General features: G+C 47.1%; 1 protein-coding gene across 3 annotated transcripts in view; it reads left to right on the forward strand.

The window, feature by feature from the left end:
* The window catches only part of CHERP (calcium homeostasis endoplasmic reticulum protein), a 200,358-nt gene extending 182,911 nt beyond the window's left edge, over nucleotides 1–17,447 (forward strand). For 2 of the 3 annotated variants that reach the window (XM_075315030.1, XM_075315049.1), the window contains exons 16-18: nucleotides 8,256–8,350; nucleotides 15,543–15,728; nucleotides 16,122–17,447. In XM_075315030.1, the coding sequence (XP_075171145.1) occupies nucleotides 8,256–8,350; nucleotides 15,543–15,728; nucleotides 16,122–16,159 (319 nt within the window). In that variant the 3' untranslated portion in view covers nucleotides 16,160–17,447. Of the gene's footprint in view, nucleotides 1–8,255; nucleotides 8,351–15,542; nucleotides 15,737–16,121 lie in introns of those variants that run through there. The other variant, XM_075315041.1, reaches the window with a different exon arrangement.
* The last annotated feature ends 1,420 nt before the right edge of the window (nucleotides 17,448–18,867 follow it).

Here is an 18,867-nt window from a genome sequence, read left to right on the forward strand (position 1 = left end):
GGGTCCCACTGACCGCCAGGTTGACCTCCTGGCCAAGTCTGTCTATGAGGCGGCAGGGGCCTCGTTCTCCCCATCCTTTGCAGCAGTGTGGGCTCTCAAAGCCATCTCTGCTTCCCTAGAGGAGATGCATTCCCTCACTAGGGACTCTATGCCTGAATTGGTTGCCTTAACTTCCCAGGCTTCAGCCTTTTCAGCCTACGCCATGTCTGCCATGCTGGAGGCCTCTCACCGCACTGCGGTGGCCTCCGCTAATTCCCTCGCTATCCGCAGGATCTTGTGGCTTCGACATTGGAGGGCAGATGCTTCCTCAAAGAAGTACCTTGCTGGGCTCCCATTTGCTGGGTCCAGGCTGTTCGGTGAACAACTGGATGAAATAATTAAGGAGGCTACTGGCGGGAAGAGTACTTCCTTGCCACAGACTAAAACCAGGAAACCTGTCCAGGGCAGGAACCAGTCGAGGTTTCGTTCCTTTCGTTCCTCTAACTGGTCGTCCTCTAAGCCCTCGGCCTCGTCCACTAACTCAGCCAAGGACCAGAAGCCCACCTGGCGCAAGAAGCCGCGCCTGCAAAAGTCCGCAGGAGCTGCTGCCACCAAGGCAGCCTCCTCTTGACTATCTGGCCGAGCCAGCAACGTCCTTGGTCGGTGGCAGGCTCTCCCACTTTGGCGACGTGTGGTTTCAACACGTCTCCAATCAGTGGGTGCGGGATATCATCTCCCACGGCTACAGGATAGAGTTCTCTTCCAGCCAGCCAAACAGATTTTTTCTGTCAACTCCCCCCTGCTCCAAGGCCGCCGCCTTCTCTCAGGCCGTGGCATCCTTGCAGGCCAGCGGAGTGATTGTACCGGTTCCCGCCAGAGAACGGTTCAGAGGTTTTTACTCAAATCTCTTCCTAGTCCCCAAAAAGGACGGTTCCTTCCGGCCCATCCTGGATCTCAAGCTTCTCAACAAGCATGTTCAGGTGCGGCACTTTCGCATGGAGTCTCTGCGATCAGTCATTGCCTCAATGACCCAAGGAGATTTCCTGGCATCCATCGACATCAGAGATGCCTATCTGCATGTGCCAATTGCAGTTTCACACCAGCGTTGGCTACGTTTTGCAATCGGAGAGGAACATTTCCAATTCGTGGCTCTCCCCTTCGGGTTAGCCACGGCCCCTCGAGTATTTACCAAGGTCATGGCAGCAGTGGTTGCGGTTCTGCACCTCCAGGGGTTGGCAGTGATTCCTTACCTGGACGACCTTCTTGTCAAGGCTTCATCCAGCGCAGACTGTCAGCGGAGTGTCTCGCTCACTCTCGCCACTCTTGTTCAATTCGGGTGGCTTGTCAATCTGCTCAAGTCCACTTTGACCCCGACCCAAGAACTCACGTACCTAGGGATGCAATTCGAGACTCTGCCGGCACTTGTCAAGCTGCCCTTAGTCAAACAGCAGTCCCTCCATCTGGCGGTGCGCTCTCTGTTGAGGCCCCGCCGTCATTCCATCAGGCACCTCATGCAGGTGCTGGGTCAGATGGTGGCGTCAATGGAAGCGGTTCCCTTTGTCCAGTTCCATCTGTGTCCTCTGCAGCTGGACATTCTCCGCTGTTGGGACAAGCGGACTTCTTCCTTGCACAGGTTGGTGACTCTGTCGCCACAGACCAGGAGCTCTCTTCAGTGGTGGCTTCGGCCCCTCTCTCTGTCTCAGGGGCGCTCCTTCCTGGCCCCGTCGTGGGTGATCCTCACCACGGATGCCAGTCTATCCGGCTGGGGAGCAGTATTTCTCCACCACCGAGCACACAGGGCACTTGGACTCCGTCCGAATCAGCCCTCTCGATCAATGTGCTGGAAATCAGAGCTGTGCTCTTAGCTCTTGTAGCCTTTCACCACCTGTTGGCGGGCAAGCACATTCGAGTCCAGTCAGACAACGCGACAGCAGTTGCCTACATCAATCACCAGGGCGGGACTCGCAGCCGCCTGGCAATGTTGGAGGTTCAACGCATCCTTCAGTGGACGGAGGACTCCAAGTCCACCATATCCGCAGGCCACATCCCAGACGTAGAAAACTGGGAGGCAGATTATCTCAGCCGTCAAACCGTGGACAACGGCGAGTGGGCTCTGCATCCGGCAGTGTTCCGGTCGATCTGCCGCAAGTGGGGAACTCCGGAAGTGGATCTAATGGCATCCCGGCACAACAACAAGGTCCCGGTTTACGTGGCTCGCTCCCACGATCCTAAGGCCTTTGCAGCGGACGCGCTGGTTCAGGATTGGTCCCAGTTCCGTCTGTCTTACGTGTTTCCCCCTCTAGAACAAAGAGAGACAGGGCAGCACTCACCGATAAACTGGGACTATTTTATTTTTCAATGCTGACAGGTGCAACGGACATGAGGGAATGCAGGGAGGGGAGCACGAGGACCTAGTCCTCGTGCTCCCCTCCCTGCATTCCCTCATGTCCGTTGCACCTGTCAGCATTGAAAAATAAAATAGTCCCAGTTTATCGGTGAGTGCTGCCCTGTCTCTCTTTGTTCTATGGATATACTTGTTTAAATTGGGCAATAGCACCTCGGTAAGGGACTTTGTTGGATCCATCAAGATGAGACAAAATGTGTTTCTGTGACATCTGTAAACTAATGGATATTATCAAGGAAACTTCACACTGAACTGTGTTTGAGACAGAAATACCACACTACCTCCAGTCTAGGTAAGCAGTGCGGTGCACAATCTTTTCTTATTTTTCAAAGTGTTTCCCCCTCTAGTTCTCTTGCCCAGAGTCCTGCGCAAGATCAGAATGGAGGGCCGTCGGGTCATACTCATTGCTCCAGACTGGCCCAGGCGAGCTTGGTACCCAGACCTGCTCCGTCTGTCCGTAGAGGTGCCGTGGCATCTCCCGGACCGTCCAGACCTTCTCTCACAAGGTCCGTTTTTCCGCCAGAATTCTGCGGCTCTCAGATTGACGGCGTGGCTCTTGAGTCCTGGATCCTGACGGCTTCCGGCATTCCTCCCGAAGTCCTCTCCACTATGACTCAGGCTCGGAAGTCTTCCTCGGCCAAAATTTACCACAGGACTTGGAGAATTTTCCTGTCCTGGTGTCGTTCTTCCGGCCATGCCCCTTGGCCTTTTTCCCTGCCGACCCTTCTGTCCTTCCTGCAGTCTGGTCTGCAGCTAGGACTATCCCTCAATTCCCTCAAGGGACAGGTCTCGGCTCTCAGTGTTGTTCCAGCGGTGTATCGCCCGGCTGGCTCAGGTGCGCACCTTCATGCAGGGTGCATCTCACATCATTCCGCCTTACCGGCGGCCTCTGGATCCCTGGGACCTTAATCTGGTCCTCACGGCCTTGCAGAAACCCCCTTTTGAGCCACTTAGGGAGGTTTCTTTGTCTCGTCTTTCACAGAAAGTGGTCTTTCTAGTGGCCATAACTTCCCTCAGGAGAGTCTCTGATTTGGCTGCGCTCTCCTCGGAGTCACCTTTTTTGGTTTTTCACCAAGACAAGGTGGTTCTTCGTCCGTCTCCGGACTTTCTTCCTAAGGTGGTATCTCCTTTCCACCTTAACCAGGATATTTCCCTGCCTTCCTTTTGTCCGGCTCCTGTTCATCGCTTTGAAAAAGCGTTGCATACTCTGGATCTGGTGCGGGCGCTTTGGATCTATGTGTCTCGCACCGCTGCTCTTAGGCGGTGCACCTCTCTCTTTGTGCTGACCACTGGTCAGCGTAAGGGCCTCTCGGCTTCCAAGCCGACCCTAGTTCGCTGGATTAGGTCGGCCATTTCCGATGCCTACCAGTGTACTCAAGTGCCTCCCCCGCCGGGGATCAAGGCACACTCGACCAGAGCTGTCGGTGCCTCTTGTGCTTTCAGGCACCAGGCTACGGCTCAGCATGTCTGTCAGGCTGCCACTTGGTCCAGTCTGCATACCTTTTCGAAGCACTACCAAGTGCATGCTCATGCTTCGGCAGATGCGAGCTTGGGCAGGCGCATCCTTCAGGCGGCTGTCGCCCATTTGTGAAGTTAGGTTTCGCCTACTTCTCAGTTTTCTGTTTATTCCCACCCATGGACTGCTTTGGAACGTCCCATGGTCTGGGTCTCCCATAAGGAACGATGAAGAAAAAGAGAATTTTGTTTACTTACTGTAAATTCTTTTTCTTATAGTTCCGACATGGGAGACCCAGCACCCTCCCTGTTGCCTGTTGGCAGTTTTCTTGCTCCGTGTGTTTTCACCGGCTGTTGTTGTAGACAGAGGTTTCGGTTGTTCCGGGTTTTGCTCTATCTCTACTTGTGGGTGGATGTCCTCCTTCAGCTTTTGCACTAAACTGGCTATATTTGGTTATCCAGGGGGTGTATATGCTAGGAGGGAGGAGCTACACTTTTTAGTGTAGTACTTTGTGTGTCCTCCGGAGGCAGAAGCTATACACCCATGGTTTGGGTCTCCCATGTCGGAACTATAAGAAAAAGAATTTACGGTAAGTAAACAAAATTCTCTTTTTTTTTTTGCGAGTTTCTACTGCGAGTTTCTCCAATGCAAGTCTATGGGAGCGTGTAAATAATCGGATGTCACGGGACTGCACTCACACCATCCTAGTGACATCCGATTTTTTTAAATACATTTCTCGCATGTTTCCTAAAACACTGGAAACGAGTGATCTCTCACAATGTCTGTCAATCACTATTCTGTCAGTCGGTCTCTCCCTCTCGGTCTCTATTCTCTCTCTGTCGGTCCGTCACTATCTCTGTCCCTCTCTCACAGTCTGTCGGTCATTTTCCCCTCCTCTCTCATACTCACCGTTCCCCGATCCCCGGTGCGGCGCTGCACAGCATTCACACTGCTGCGGCGGCTTTTACTATTTTGAAAAAGCCGGCCGCTCATTAAACAATCTCGTATTCCCTGCTTTCCCCGCCCACAGGCGCCTTGGTTGCAGTGAGACACGCCCCCACGCTGAGTGACAGGTGTCTCACTGCACCCAATCACAGCAGCCGGTGGGCGGGCCTATACTGTGCAGTGAAATAAATAATAAATAAAAAAATGGCGTTCGGTCCACCCCAATTTTAATACCAGCCAGATAAAGCCATACGGCTGAAGGCTGGTATTCTCAGGATTTGGGAGCCCCACGTTATGGGGAGCCCCCCAGCCTAACAATATCAGTCAGCAGCCGCCCAGAATTGCCACATACATTATATGCGACAGTTCTGGGACTGTACCCAGCTCTTCCCATTTTGCCCTGGTGCGTTGGCAAATCAGGGTAATAAGGAGTTAATGGCAGCCCATAGCTGCCACTAAATCCTAGATTAATCATGTCAGGCGTCTCCACGAGATACCTTCCATGATTAATCTGTAAGTGACCGTAAATAAACACACACACACCTGAAAAAAAATCATTTATTAGAAATAAAAAACACTAACAAATTCCCTCATCACCAATTTAATAAGCCCCAAAAAGCCCTCCATGTCCGGCGTAATCCAGGATGGTCCAGCGTCGCTTCCAGCTCTGCTGCATGAAGGTGACAGGAGCTGCAGTAGACACCGCCGCTCCTGTCAGCTCCACGCAGCAACTGAGGTGAGGAGCGCGATCAGCTGAGCTGTCACTGAGGTTAATCGCGGCCACCGCTGGATCCAGTGGCGGCCACCGGGTAACCTCAGTGACAGCTCAGCTGATCGCGCTACTCACCTCAGTTGCTGCGTGGAGCTTACAGGAGCGGCGGTGTCTGCTGCAGCTCCTGTCACCTTCATGCAGCAGAGCTGGAAGCGACGCTGAAGGTCCATGGATTACGCCTGACATGGAGGGCTTTTTGGGGCTTATTAAATTGGTGAACCAGGGAATTTGTTAATGTTTTTTATTTCTAATAAATTATTTTTTCGTGTGTGTGTGTGTTTATTTACTGTAACTTACAGATTAATCATGGAAGGTATCTCGGGGAGACGCCTGACATGATTAATCTAGGATTTAGTGGCAGCTATGGGCTGCCATTAACTCCTTATTACCCTGATTTGCCAACGCACCAGGGCAAATCGGGAAGAGCCGGGTACAGTCCCAGAACTGTCGCATCTAATGTATGCGGCAATTCTGGGCGGCTGCTGACTGATATTGTTAGGCTGGGGGGCTCCCCATAACGTGGAGCTCCCCATCCTGAGCATACCAGCCTTCAGCCGTATGGCTTTATCTGGCTGGTATTAAAATTGGGGGGACCGCACGCCGTTTTTTTTAATTATTTCACTGCACAGTATAGACCCGCCCACCGGCTGCTGTGATTGGGTGCAGTGAGACACTTGTCACTCAGCGTGGGGGCGTGTCTCACTGCGACCAATCATAGGGGCCTGTGGGTGGGGAAAGCAGGGAATACGAGATTGTTTAATGAGCGGCCGGCTTTTTCAAAATAGTAAAAGCCGCCGCAGCAGTGTGAACGCCATGCAGTTCCGCATCGGGGATCGGTGAGTATGAGAGAGGGCTGCTAACTTCAGTCACTCAGCGGATTAGCGGTCACCGTTGAACCCTTCACAGGTGACCGCTAATCAGTACGCGGCACAGACAGAGCCGCAGCATGACAATGAAGTTGAGTGAAGTTCACCCGAGTTCATTCTGATCGTGCAACTCTGTGTCTGCTGTCATCTGCCATTCAGCTCTGCTACATGGCTGTCTGTGTCTGCTGTCAGTGGCCATGTAGCAGAGCTGAATGGCAGATGACATAGTAAAAAATACGCATTACACACGCTAGTAAAATCATTAATTTATTCAGAAAAAGCATCGCACTTGCGTTGCACTCGGACCTAACGTGAACTAAAATCAGCCGAGTTTTTTTTCAGCCCAGTCGGACTGATTTTACTCGCATAGATGTGTTTCCAGCCTTAGTGTTGGCCTTCTGATGGAAGCAGGATACACCCATGGCTCCCGTCTCCCCAATGAAGTGGCCATGAAATTGTTGTTACCTGTGTTAACCCTTTTAGCCCAGTAATGTAATACACGGACTTGATTCGATAAAATAATATTTCTAAAAAAAGATAATATTTAACTTAATTTAACTAGCTTCGGCAGCACATATGCTCAGTGGCAGAGCTTACACACAAGATGATTAGCATATGAATATGATTAGCCCCGGCACAGCAGCAGCAGGCCAAGGATGATGACTTGGAAAATACAAAAAAAAATAAATAATTTAACTTTTTTTTTACACTGTATTTCATGTGTAATTTCTTGCGCCATGTAAATGGGAACCTGTGTGATGCAATATGCATAGAACATGAGCACGACCACAAGTTCTGGCTGCATATTGCTAATCCCTGCCTGATCGTCCCTGTATACAGTAGCATAAAGAGATCTTTAGAAAAAGTATTACTAAAGATTCTTTGATATATTATATTAATGAGCGCAGGGACTAGTCACAAGGGTAATTCCTGCGTTTATTCCGCCCTCTAAGCATGTTGGCACTCACACAGGGGCGTGCTGACATGCTATTCAATGCAGCCCATTGCCTCGCGTCGTCGGTGGTAACGCACATACCTGTCCGTTGTCACCGCATCACTCGCCGGGCAGTGCGCATGATCAGAAGTCACCGCGCTCCCAGCCATGTGCACTTGACCTCTCTGAATCCGGGATGCATACACCCAGCTTCATAATGCGCATGACCGGCAGTGCAGGGCATTCTCATCATGCGCTCTGACCGGTGTCTGAGAGGTGGTGACAACGGACACAGGTATGTGTGTTACCACTGATGAAGCGAGGCAATGGGCATTGAATTGCATGTTAGCACACCTCTATGGGCGTGCTAACACGCTAAGAGGGAGGAAGAGCTCAGGAACTAACGCCCTTGCGATATAGTCCCTGTTCTCATTAGCATAAGATAAAAGATCTTTAGTAATCCTTTTTCTAAAGATCTTTTTTCTATGATACTAGATGCAGGGAGGGTTAGGCAGGGATTAGCCATAGCCACCCAGAACTTGTGGTTCTATGCATATTGCACCTGACAGGTTCCCTTTAAATGTAAGAAACTCACCAGTTACTTGTCGTCCCCTGCCCCAGTGATGCCTGTTCACCATTTCTTCAGTCTTTGTGGACAGGCTATATCTTGTTCACTGTAATAATGATATAAGTGGCTTGTGCATCTACATCTGCATCACCGTTTGATACCAAAGATTGCATATATGGCAGCTACAGGCAGTCGCTGTATTTGTGAAGGCTTGCTTGGCAGACGGGCCGGGCTGGAACAGGGAAGAATATCAGGGAAGGCTTATTATTGCTAGGATTATATAAATGACTGCCTACAACCAAACCTGAGATAATGTTCATCTTTTTTTTAGTTCTTCTTCAGGCTTGGGTTCAGGGCCAGGAGGAAGTGTGCCCAATGTGCGCCTAGGGGAGGAAAACAAGGGACATCAGATGCTGGTGAAAATGGGTGAGACATTTAACTACAGGATTCCTGATATTTTTTATGTGTAGAAGTTGTATACTTTGCTTGCAATCAATTGTGGTGTTAACTGTTGCTCCTAATGCATCTCGTAATATTATTTCTTACAGTTTTGCCTACAGAGGCTGCAAAATACCTAAACATGTTTGCAAACTAGCTGACCCTATAAGGAAGATACTGTAGGACCTCTCAACCTTTGACTAATATTGTAGTGAACTGAGTGCACCGGCAGCACAGGAATTAGGTTGTGAAACTGGTCCTGTGGTCCATCTTAACTCCTTACCAGCATCCACAGGAAAAGTACAGTGCAAGTCTGTAGTGGGTGTGTAGAGCCCCATACCCAGCAGATAGCTGCTGAGGAGTGCCACCCACGATGGTTAACCTGTTAAATGCTGCTGTCATACTCAAAATTAGCATGCCGGTTTGGGGGTACATGATTCTACGAGCCCAACAGCGTGCCCATGACCCGAGTATGTCAGCCAGAGGTCTCCTTGAAGACCTTCATGCCTGTCAGCATAGAGCTGCTGTAAAATAGCACAAGCCCATCAACCAAAAAATAAAAATGGTACAGGTCTAGGAAAATGGTGACACCATAAAAAAAGTTTGTATGGATGGTTGATGGGTGGATGGTTGATGGGTGGATGGTTGATGGGTGGATGGTTGATGGGTGGATGGTTGATGGGTGGATGGTTGATGGGTGGATGGTTGATGGGTGGATGGTTGATGGGTGGATGGTTGATGGGTGGATGGTTGATGGGTGGATGGTTGATGGGTGGATGGTTGATGGGTGGATGGTTGATGGGTGGATGGTTGATGGGTGGATGGTTGATGGGTGGATGGTTGATGGGTGGATGGTTGATGGGTGGATGGTTGATGGGTGGATGGTTGATGGGTGGATGGTTGATGGGTGGATGGTTGATGGGTGGATGGTTGATGGGTGGATGGTTGATGGGTGGATGGTTGATGGGTGGATGGTTGATGGGTGGATGGTTGATGGGTGGATGGTTGATGGGTGGATGGTTGATGGGTGGATGGTTGATGGGTGGATGGTTGATGGGTGGATGGTTGATGGGTGGATGGTTGATGGGTGGATGGTTGATGGGTGGATGGTTGATGGGTGGATGGTTGATGGGTGGATGGTTGATGGGTGGATGGATGATGGGTGGATGGTTGATGGGTGGATGGTTGATGGGTGGATGGATGATGGGTGGATGGTTGATGGGTGGATGGTTGATGGGTGGATGGTTGATGGGTGGATGGTTGATGGGTGGATGGATGGTTGATGGATGGATGGTTGATGGATGGATGGTTGATGGATGGATGGAGGATGGTTGATGGATGGTTGATTGGTAATTTATATGATCATTGATTGATAGATGATTGCTTCATAGATGATGAATGATTGATTGATTTATTGATAGATGATGGATTGATTTATTGATAGAGGATTGATAGATAAATCTACCCTTGTGGTCGGCTCAGTGACCTCGGCCGTCCCCCGCACTGCTGTACTTGCTTCAGCAGCTCCTCCTGCTCCACTGGCGTCCTGCTCTGAGACACCACTGCCGACCCCTGTAAACACACAGCACTGTGCAGCCTTCACGGAGACCCTGGTGCAGAAGCCAAACCCCTGCATCCTGCAACCCCGCCTTGCACAGCCCAGGCCCTGCACCACAGCGCACTGGTCAGCAGCCCTCCATACATTTGCAGCCATCTTCAGGTCATGACATGATGCTCGCACGCTGCTGACCTCCCTCACCATTGTGTGTGTGTGTGTGTGTGTGTGTGTGTGTGTGTGGTTCCTCACCTCTCTGCCCCTGCCCCACCTCGCCATGACACTAGTGTGGGTGGGCGGAGGTGACGTCTGCAGTGCTATATAGAAGTTAACATAGCACTGCACACGCTCCGCCTCAGACAGAAGGATGCATTATATTGTAAATAGAAGATTATTGGATACGCTTGATAAGGGTCTACTTGTCCATAGCAACCAATCGGAGCTCAGCTTTCACTTTACCTCAGCAGCTTCAGTGCTGTAAGCTGCACTCTGGTTACTATAGGCGACCAGAGCGATCTTACTGCGAGGCAATTTTCAAAAATGAGGCCCCAGTTATATCTGCTTTGGCAGCAATATCTAATTTATTTTTTTATTAACGTCACCGCACGTTAATTTTCTTCCGGTTTTCTAGTACTCTATGTGGGAAGATGAATACTGTCATTAACCACTTCACGACATCCGCCGTACATGTACGGTGCCGCAGAGACAGCTCACATGTGAAATCACGATACATAGGTGACACCCTGCTGCAACACTCACAATCGGTGCTAGCACCAATCGCAGGTGTTTAACCCCTCTGATGCCACAGTCAATAGCGGCAGTGCTCCCTCTTTGCTCTGATCGGCACAACGTGATTGCAATGGTCTCGATGGTCACTTTGGGCTGAATAATGGCCACAAGATCACCCAGTTACGGAGGCCTGCGATGTCCTGCATTGATCTGGATCTGACACACCTCCTTCCTCTGTGCAAGTCACTGATCTAATTCCCTGTAATGTAAAAGCATCGCAGAGTATTAGAACAGCGATCAGGGCAGGGAAAGTTGATGGCCCATCCTGAGACTAGGTAAAAAAAAAAAATCATTAAAAAAACAAACATACATATATTTCGGTAAAATTAAACAAAGAACACACTTGGTATCGTCACGTCTGGAACAACCTGCTCTATACAACTAACAACGTATAACTCCTTCAGTGAACACTTTTTTTATTTACTTATTTATTTTTTTTAAATGCTTTCATTATGCCTTCGAAAAAAGTGTAATAAAATGTGATCAAAAAGTTGCTTGAAAATGCAAAAAATTATCCCCCCCCTCCAATCAGCTGCGTCCCCAGAAAACTAAAAGAATATAGCAATGCAAAAAAGTTTTTTTTCTATAAGTTTTTGTGCAAAAGCAGCAAATCTTATTAATTTTAACACACTGTTAACAGCATTAAAAATAAAAAAAAATCTGAATTGCTGTTTTATGTTCCTTGTGTTTCCCAAAAAGTGGGATAGAAAGCAAACAAAAAAATAGTGCCAAACATGGTACCAATAAAAAGCGTAAAATCATTAATCAAAAAACAATCCCTCACCGACCGTCTGCAGAAATTCAGAATAATTATAACTTTCAAAATATGGCCATGGAAAAACTGTTTGATGTGTGATGATAGCCAATTATTAAAAATACCGTATTTTTCTGATTATAAGACACACTTTTCCTCCCAAAAATTTGGGAGGAAAATGAGGGGTGCGTCTTAAAATCCGAACATAGCCTACCGGTGGGGCTGTCTGTGCGGACGGCTGGGTGCCGTGGCTGCGTGCCTGCTGCCTCTCTGTCCCGGCGGCCAGCTGCTTCTCTGTGCGGGTGGGCGGGCGGCCTGCTTGCTGGCTGCCACCCTGTGCGTGCCGCTGTGCGGACTGCGGTAGCTGTGCGGCGGGTGTCTACGGTCCCGGTTTCAAATGATGGCACCGGGTGTCAGCGCGTGTGCAGATGGAGCCCTTGGATGAGAGCTCCATCTGTGCATGCGCCGCTCCGGGCGCCATCACTTGAAATGGGACCGCGGACACACCGCACCGGCCTGCGCCACCACTGAGCCGTCGCTGCTGCCACCACTGAGCCGCTGCAGCCGCCACCACTGAGCCGCCGCAGCCGTTACCGCCGCTGCCACCACTGATGACTGCCACTGCCAGGACAACCTCTGCCTCCTGTGACCCGCTTTACCACTACTGACCACTACTGCTGCCCCGCTCTGGTAAGGCTGCTTTCACACCTCCGGTTTCTGCAATGCGGCACAATCCGGCACTTTGCAGGAAAATCGCAACAGTTTTTTTTTTTTTTGCTGCCGGTTGCGTTTTTCCTGCATAGACTTTAATTAGTGCCGCATTGTGCCGCATGGCCTTGCGTTCCATCCGGTTTTTGCCGCATGCGGCAGATTTAGCCGATGCAGCGGCCGGATGGAACGTTGCCTGGCACGTTTTTCGTGCGGCAAAAAAAACGCATCGCGCCGCATCCAGCCGATGCGGCGCATTTTTCAATGCATGCCACATGCGGTTTTTGCCACTGTGCATGCTCGGTAGCATGCCGCAAGCGGCAAAAACCGGACGGGCCGCATGGGAAAAACTTATACAAAGGATGCGGTGTTTTCACCGCATCCGTTGCATAGCTTGCACAGCCGTATTGAGCCGCACAGCTCAAGCCGGATGTGTGAAAGCAGCCTAAGACAAACCCCATTTTTTTTTTTTTAAATCCATCTCCAACTTTGATCTGCGTCTTATAAAACGAAAAATATGGTATATAATTCTGTTCTGCAATCCCAGCGACCTGAGGAATAAAACCATCAAATTACTTATGCCGTACAGTGAATGGTGTAAAACCAACTCTCAAGCTGATGTTGATTTATTCGTTGTTCCTCCCAAAGATGGCAGTAAGGCTCTGCTTCCATTTATCCTGCACTCTATGCTGAGGGCTTGCATCAGTTTCCGTGTAAGTCTCCGAAATAGGTGATTCAGACACGACTCCTGATGGAAGGTTCCCTATAATGAGGCAGATGGAGTCCCCTTGAACTCACTCTGTCCTATGATCCAGTGGTGTCTGTTAGTCATGCAAGAAAGTGGTCAACCACAGTTTTGTGCAAGTCTGAGAAGGACAACCCTGAACAGAGGCTAGATGGAGTCCATAGTAAGGGTATGTGCGCACGTTGCTTTTTACCTGCTTTTTTGCTGCTTTTTCTTCTGCGCTGTTTAATGCCAAAATGGATGTATTCTTCTATTCAAGCAAAGTCTATGGGAATTTGGGTTTCTTGTTCACACTATGTTGTTCAAAATGCTGCCTTTTTGTGGCAGAACTTTGGTCAAAAACTCAGCTTTGCAGTGCAAAACCCAAATGGCAAACACAATTGACATGTTGCTTCTTTGAAAAGCTGAGTTTTTGACCAAAGTTCTGCCACAAAAAGGCAGCATTTTGAACAACAGTGTGAACAAGAAACCCAAATTCCCATAGACTTTGCTTGAATAGAAGAACACATCCATTTTGGCATTAAACAGCGCAGAAGAAAAAGCAGCAAAAAAGCAGGTAAAAAGCAACGTGCGCACATACCCTTACGCTGCTGAGTCATGGATCTTTCGGGGGTGGCATCTGAATCTAATTACCCGTAGATTTTAGATGGAAATCCTGATGTAAATGCTCAGCGTAGAGTATGGGAAAATGTGATGAAAAAGCTGACCAATAAAAGGTTCAACTTAATCTACACAAAAAAACAATTCCCCAGTCTGGTCCATCATATGGAAATATAGGAGTATTCCACGTTACGCCTAAGAACTTAGAAAAAGCGGTATAGCTCCCCCCAAAAGAAGACATTTTAAAAAAAAAAAATTGGCGGCTATAGTAACATTTTTGTTAGGAAAAAATGTATTGAGGATTTTTGTCCTTTACGGCTCAATGTTCTAAAATTCTGTGAAGCGCCTGGGAGTTCAAGGTGCTCACCACACCTCTTGATACATTTCTTAAGGGGTCTAGTTTCCAAAATGCACACCAGGGGCTCTCAAAACATGATATATTGTTTATCTAGTCCAGACAATTTTGCATTTGAAAAGACAAATTACGTTCCTTCTGTTCCAAGGCCTGTCATGCGCCCAAACAGTAGATTTCCACCACATGCGGGGTTCTGGCATACTCTGGATAAATTGCATAACAGATTGTATGGTGCATTCTCTCCTGTTACCTTTTTGTAAAAATAAAAAAATCATCTGCTAAACTAACATTATTGTGGGGGAAAGTAAAAAATTGTCTTTTTGTTTCTTTTTTTCTTCCACCTTGCTTTAGGTCCCTCTTCTTCTTTTTTTTTTTTTTTTTTTTTTTTTTTGAAAACAAAAAAACAACAAAAAAAAAAACTTCTTGGATAGAGCACATTGATGGGTGCAGTTTTTAGAGTATCGCTTTTGGGTATTTTCTGGCCTCTGTCACTTCAAATGTGACTTTGGTCCATAAAAAGAAATGTACATTTTTTTGTGAAAAATTTGAAATTACTGATTAACTTTGAACCCTTCTAAATTTCTAACAAAAAAAAGTTTCAAAAATTGCACTGATGTAAAGCAGACATATGGGGAATGTTATTTATTAACTATTTAGTGTGACAGAATGGCATACAAATTCAAGTTTAAAAATTGTGACATTTCTGACATTTTCACAAATAAACAAAAAAAAAATATCTGCCTAAATTTTACCACGATCATGAAGTACAGTATGTCATGAAAAAAGATTCTCAGAATCATCGGGATCCATTGAAGCGTTCGAGTTATTACAGCATAAAGTGCCACTGGTCAGAATTGGAAAAAAATGTCCTGTTCATGAAGGTGAAAACAGGCTGGCAGTGAAGGGGTTAAAAATTTCAATTTATCCCACAAGAAAAACCCCTCTTATGGCTATGCGGACAGAAAAATAAAAAGTTATGGCTCTTGGAAGCAGGGGAGGGAAAAAAAAAACCCTGAAATTGTCTAAAAAGAGTTAGATTTTTTTTTTTGTCAGTGTGCATAACTCTAGAAGAGGGCTCAGTAATTTGTGCTACTATTCCTGGTCATGCTGGGACTTTCTGGAAAGACTATCACTTTGGGAAGTTTCTGGTCCATGCTCCAGGGCAGTGGTGCACAACTTTTGTTAAGGGGGAATCATGCAGCCACCCATCTTAAGGCTGCCACTAGAGAGCTGTAGTATGTAGGTTTTTATTTTTGGAATAGGTGATAACTTGTTACTTGGTTGGTCATCTACTGCTGGGATCCGTACCAGTCGCCACAATGGGTCACTTGTATCCATGTTAAAATGAAATGGCATAGTATATGCTTGACCACAACGCCATTCATTCTCTACTGGCCACCAAGCATTGCCCTCAGTGTATTTTTCTTTTCCTCCAGCAACCCCAGAGAGAGTGGAGCAGTGGTTGGGCATCCGACCTGTCCCATTCTAATCAGGATAAAAATTTCCAAATCAGCAATCTGACCCTCACCAATCTGTCAGTTATTACCTTTCCTATGGATAGGTTCTGACTTGTTTTCACCAAACAACCCCTTCAAGGGATCATTATTGGTAGTTAGTATTTGAGAGCCACAAAACACCTATTCACATGTTTGCTTTTTTTTTTTTTGCATTTAGGATGGAGTGGAGCTGGGGGTCTAGGTGCCAATGAGCAGGGAATTCAAGACCCAATTAAAGGAGGAGATGTACGTGACAAGTGGGACCAGTATAAGGGGGTTGGCGTTTCTCTTGATGACCCTTATGAAAATTATCGTAGGAACAAAAGCTATTCCTTTATTGCTCGCATGAAAGCCAGAGATGAAAGTAAGTAATGGAAAGCTGAACTATTTTGTTACTATCTGGATCTCTTGATAACCTATATTTCAAACTTTCTGAAAGTCGATATTGGTGGCAAGAGTTTAATTTCTGTTATTGTCTTAAGTGGCTATTTGCATATATAAGCAGTTAGCGGTTCAGGGAGTACACAGCCGTATTACATTTTCGGGGGAAAGCTTTCTACTATTAATATTGTTTGTAATCATTCCTAGATGTTGAATTATCTTTTGCAATTATTGTGCTTATGTAAGAAGTTAATGCAATAAGAAACATACAAATTCCTTGTTATTTGTATGTTGGGTACTTGTTTATGTGCAATGAATAATATGCAAACTATGATTTTTATTTTTTTTTTAATATTTTTTTATCTCTCTATTGCAGTAAAACGTGAAGGCCAAGATCCTCCAGCACAAGAGTGAAGGAGCGGACAGTGAAAGACATCTTTGTTTCAGTGTGAACTCTTGCCGTAAACTGGACACTTAAAAATTTGGACTGGGAGCAAACTATTAATTTAATCTGAAAAAAAAAAATAATTCAAGATGGTATTTGTGCAGCTCAGAAGACTTGAATTATATAGTTACCATTACTCTTGGTTTGGTACATTTATTCTACTATGAATTCTAGGTTCCATTCCTGTAATGATCCCCAAAACGCAATAGTAGATTGGTGGCTAATGGCTGTTTTTCCAACATGCATATCCTGGTTTCACCTGGGAAATGATGGGTGTTAGAGTTCAGCAAAAAGATTTGTGGGGCCTTTGTACAGCAGTCACAGCAATAGTTAGTTGTTGTTAGACCAGAGTCCTGCAAATCTTTCTTACTTGCCAGCATCTCTGGTGGTGCTTTTTGTGATCAATAGGCCTAGCATGATGTCCTGCAAGCGTCAAACTATATGATTAGTAGGCACTTGTCTCTTTTCTGGCACGGCAGACTATCAACATGGCAATGGGACTAGGGTCTTCCAAATCTTTTTTTCTGAGCTCAAGTAAGTTTGCGTCATACCTAATGATGGGCGGACCCAGACTGTAAAAGTCTGATGCAGTTTCAAATGTACCCAAGTGGTGGGCCTGGGCCCGGAATTCTCAGGGCATTTTGGCTAATGATTCGGCACTCTGGAATTAAAAAGAAAAAAAATATGATGAAGGGGAAAAAAGGAATGAAGCACGCTCTTCATACTTACGGAGGTTCCGGCACAGCCGTAAATGCTCCCGCAGCCGCTCATTATTGCTCATCCATATGCACTGCTTTCACCGGTCGTCCTGGCATATGTGTTACAGCATCTGACTGCAACCAATCACAGACACTGTCTGCGGTTCAGTATCGTGGTGTAAAATAAAGAAAAAATTGGTGTAGGGGTCCCCTTGTTTTGATACACAGCAGAGAAAAAGCATACTTCTACAGGCTGCAGCCCCCAGCGGTGCACTTATCTTGTCTTTATATCAAAATAATGGGTACCGCATGCAGCTTTTTTTTTATAATAAATTTAAATAAATAATTAAAAAAAAAAAAACAGCGTGCGGTCTCCGTAAATTTTGATACCTAGCCATGATAAAACCTGACAGCTGGGGTCTGGTAGTCTCAGGCTGTGAAGATCCATTCTTATTAGGCCACCCCCCAGCCTATAAATAGCATCCTGCAGCCACCCAAAATTGCCGCATCCATTAGATGTGACGGTCCTGGCGCTTTACCAGACTCTTCCCGATTACCTTGGTGCGGTGGCAATTGGGGTAATAAGGGGTTAATGTGAGCTCACAGCTGCAACTCAGCCATAGATTGGTAATGGGAGGCATCTGAGACCCCCCATTACTAATCTGTAAGTTAAAGTAAATAAGCACAAACACCCCAAAAAAATCTTTTATTTGAAATAAAAGACAAAAATGCACCCTCTTTCACCACTTTATTAATCCTAAAAACACCCCTGCAGGTCCGACTTAATCCACACAGAGTCCCACAATGATTCCACCTCTGCTACATCTAACTTCACACTGAGCAGCCATAGAACATGACTGCCCACTGTGAGATTCAGGCAGACCCTGAGTGAGCCGCACGGTCAGCTTAATGAGGTCACCTGAGATGACGTTACCTGCGATCACAGGTAGAGGACCGTGGGAACATCCTGTGACCGCATATTACCTGAGGGATGTCACCACTGTTCGCCTGGCTCACTCAGTCGCTACCTGAACCTCACAGCGAGCGGTCATGTTCTATGGCCGATTTGTGTGAATTCAGATGTAGCAGAGCTGGAATCGTCGTGGGACCTCGTGTGGATAAGTCGGACCTGTAGGGGTGGTTTTGAGGTTAATAAAGTGGTGAAAGAGGCTGCATTTTTGTCTTCTATTTCAAATAAAGAATCTTTGGGGTGTTTGTGTTTATTTTCACTTACAGATTAGTAATGAGGGGTCTCAGACTCCTCCCATTACTAATGTATGGTTTAGTGGCAGCTATGAGCTGACATTAACCCCTTATTACCCCAATTGCCACTGCACCAGGGCAATCTGGAAAAGTCGGGTAAAGCGCCAGGACTGTTGAATCTAATGGATGCAGCAATTTTGAGTGGCTGCAGGCTGCTATTTTTAGGCTTTATTTTTACACCAAGATACTGACCCACAGACAGTGCCTGTGATTGGTTGCAGTCAAATGCTGCCATACAGGCTGGGGGAGTGTCTGACTGCAACCAATTACAGATGCCAGGACAGCCGATGGGCGGGAAAAGCATTACATATGCATGAGCAATAATGAGCAACCATGGAAGAATAAGAGGCCGTAGGAGCAGTTACAGCCATCTCATCTCGATGCCTCGGCTAGTATGAAGCTCCTATCCCTTCTACCACCTTTTTTAATCACCAGATTCTGGTCTCCATAGACTTTTATATGGGGACCGGTGTCCGGCCAGATAACGGGCTAGAACCGGGATTTTTTTTTTTATCAACCTGGTTAGACCCGCCGGTCCTAGTTATCTGCGAGTCCGCCCATCACTACTCGTACCATGGCTGGGGTTAGTTTCCCAGAATACTCACCAGTTATATCTTCATCGTGTGCATAGTCATGAATTTGTAACCCCAGCACAAATGTCAGTGGCACAATGTAAACACCCCTTCCTCTGGGGTAGTTCCAGACAAAGAAGTATT

Source organism: Anomaloglossus baeobatrachus, chromosome 1, assembly GCF_048569485.1.
Source record: "Anomaloglossus baeobatrachus isolate aAnoBae1 chromosome 1, aAnoBae1.hap1, whole genome shotgun sequence".
NCBI classification, from domain to species: Eukaryota; Metazoa; Chordata; class Amphibia; order Anura; family Aromobatidae; genus Anomaloglossus; species Anomaloglossus baeobatrachus.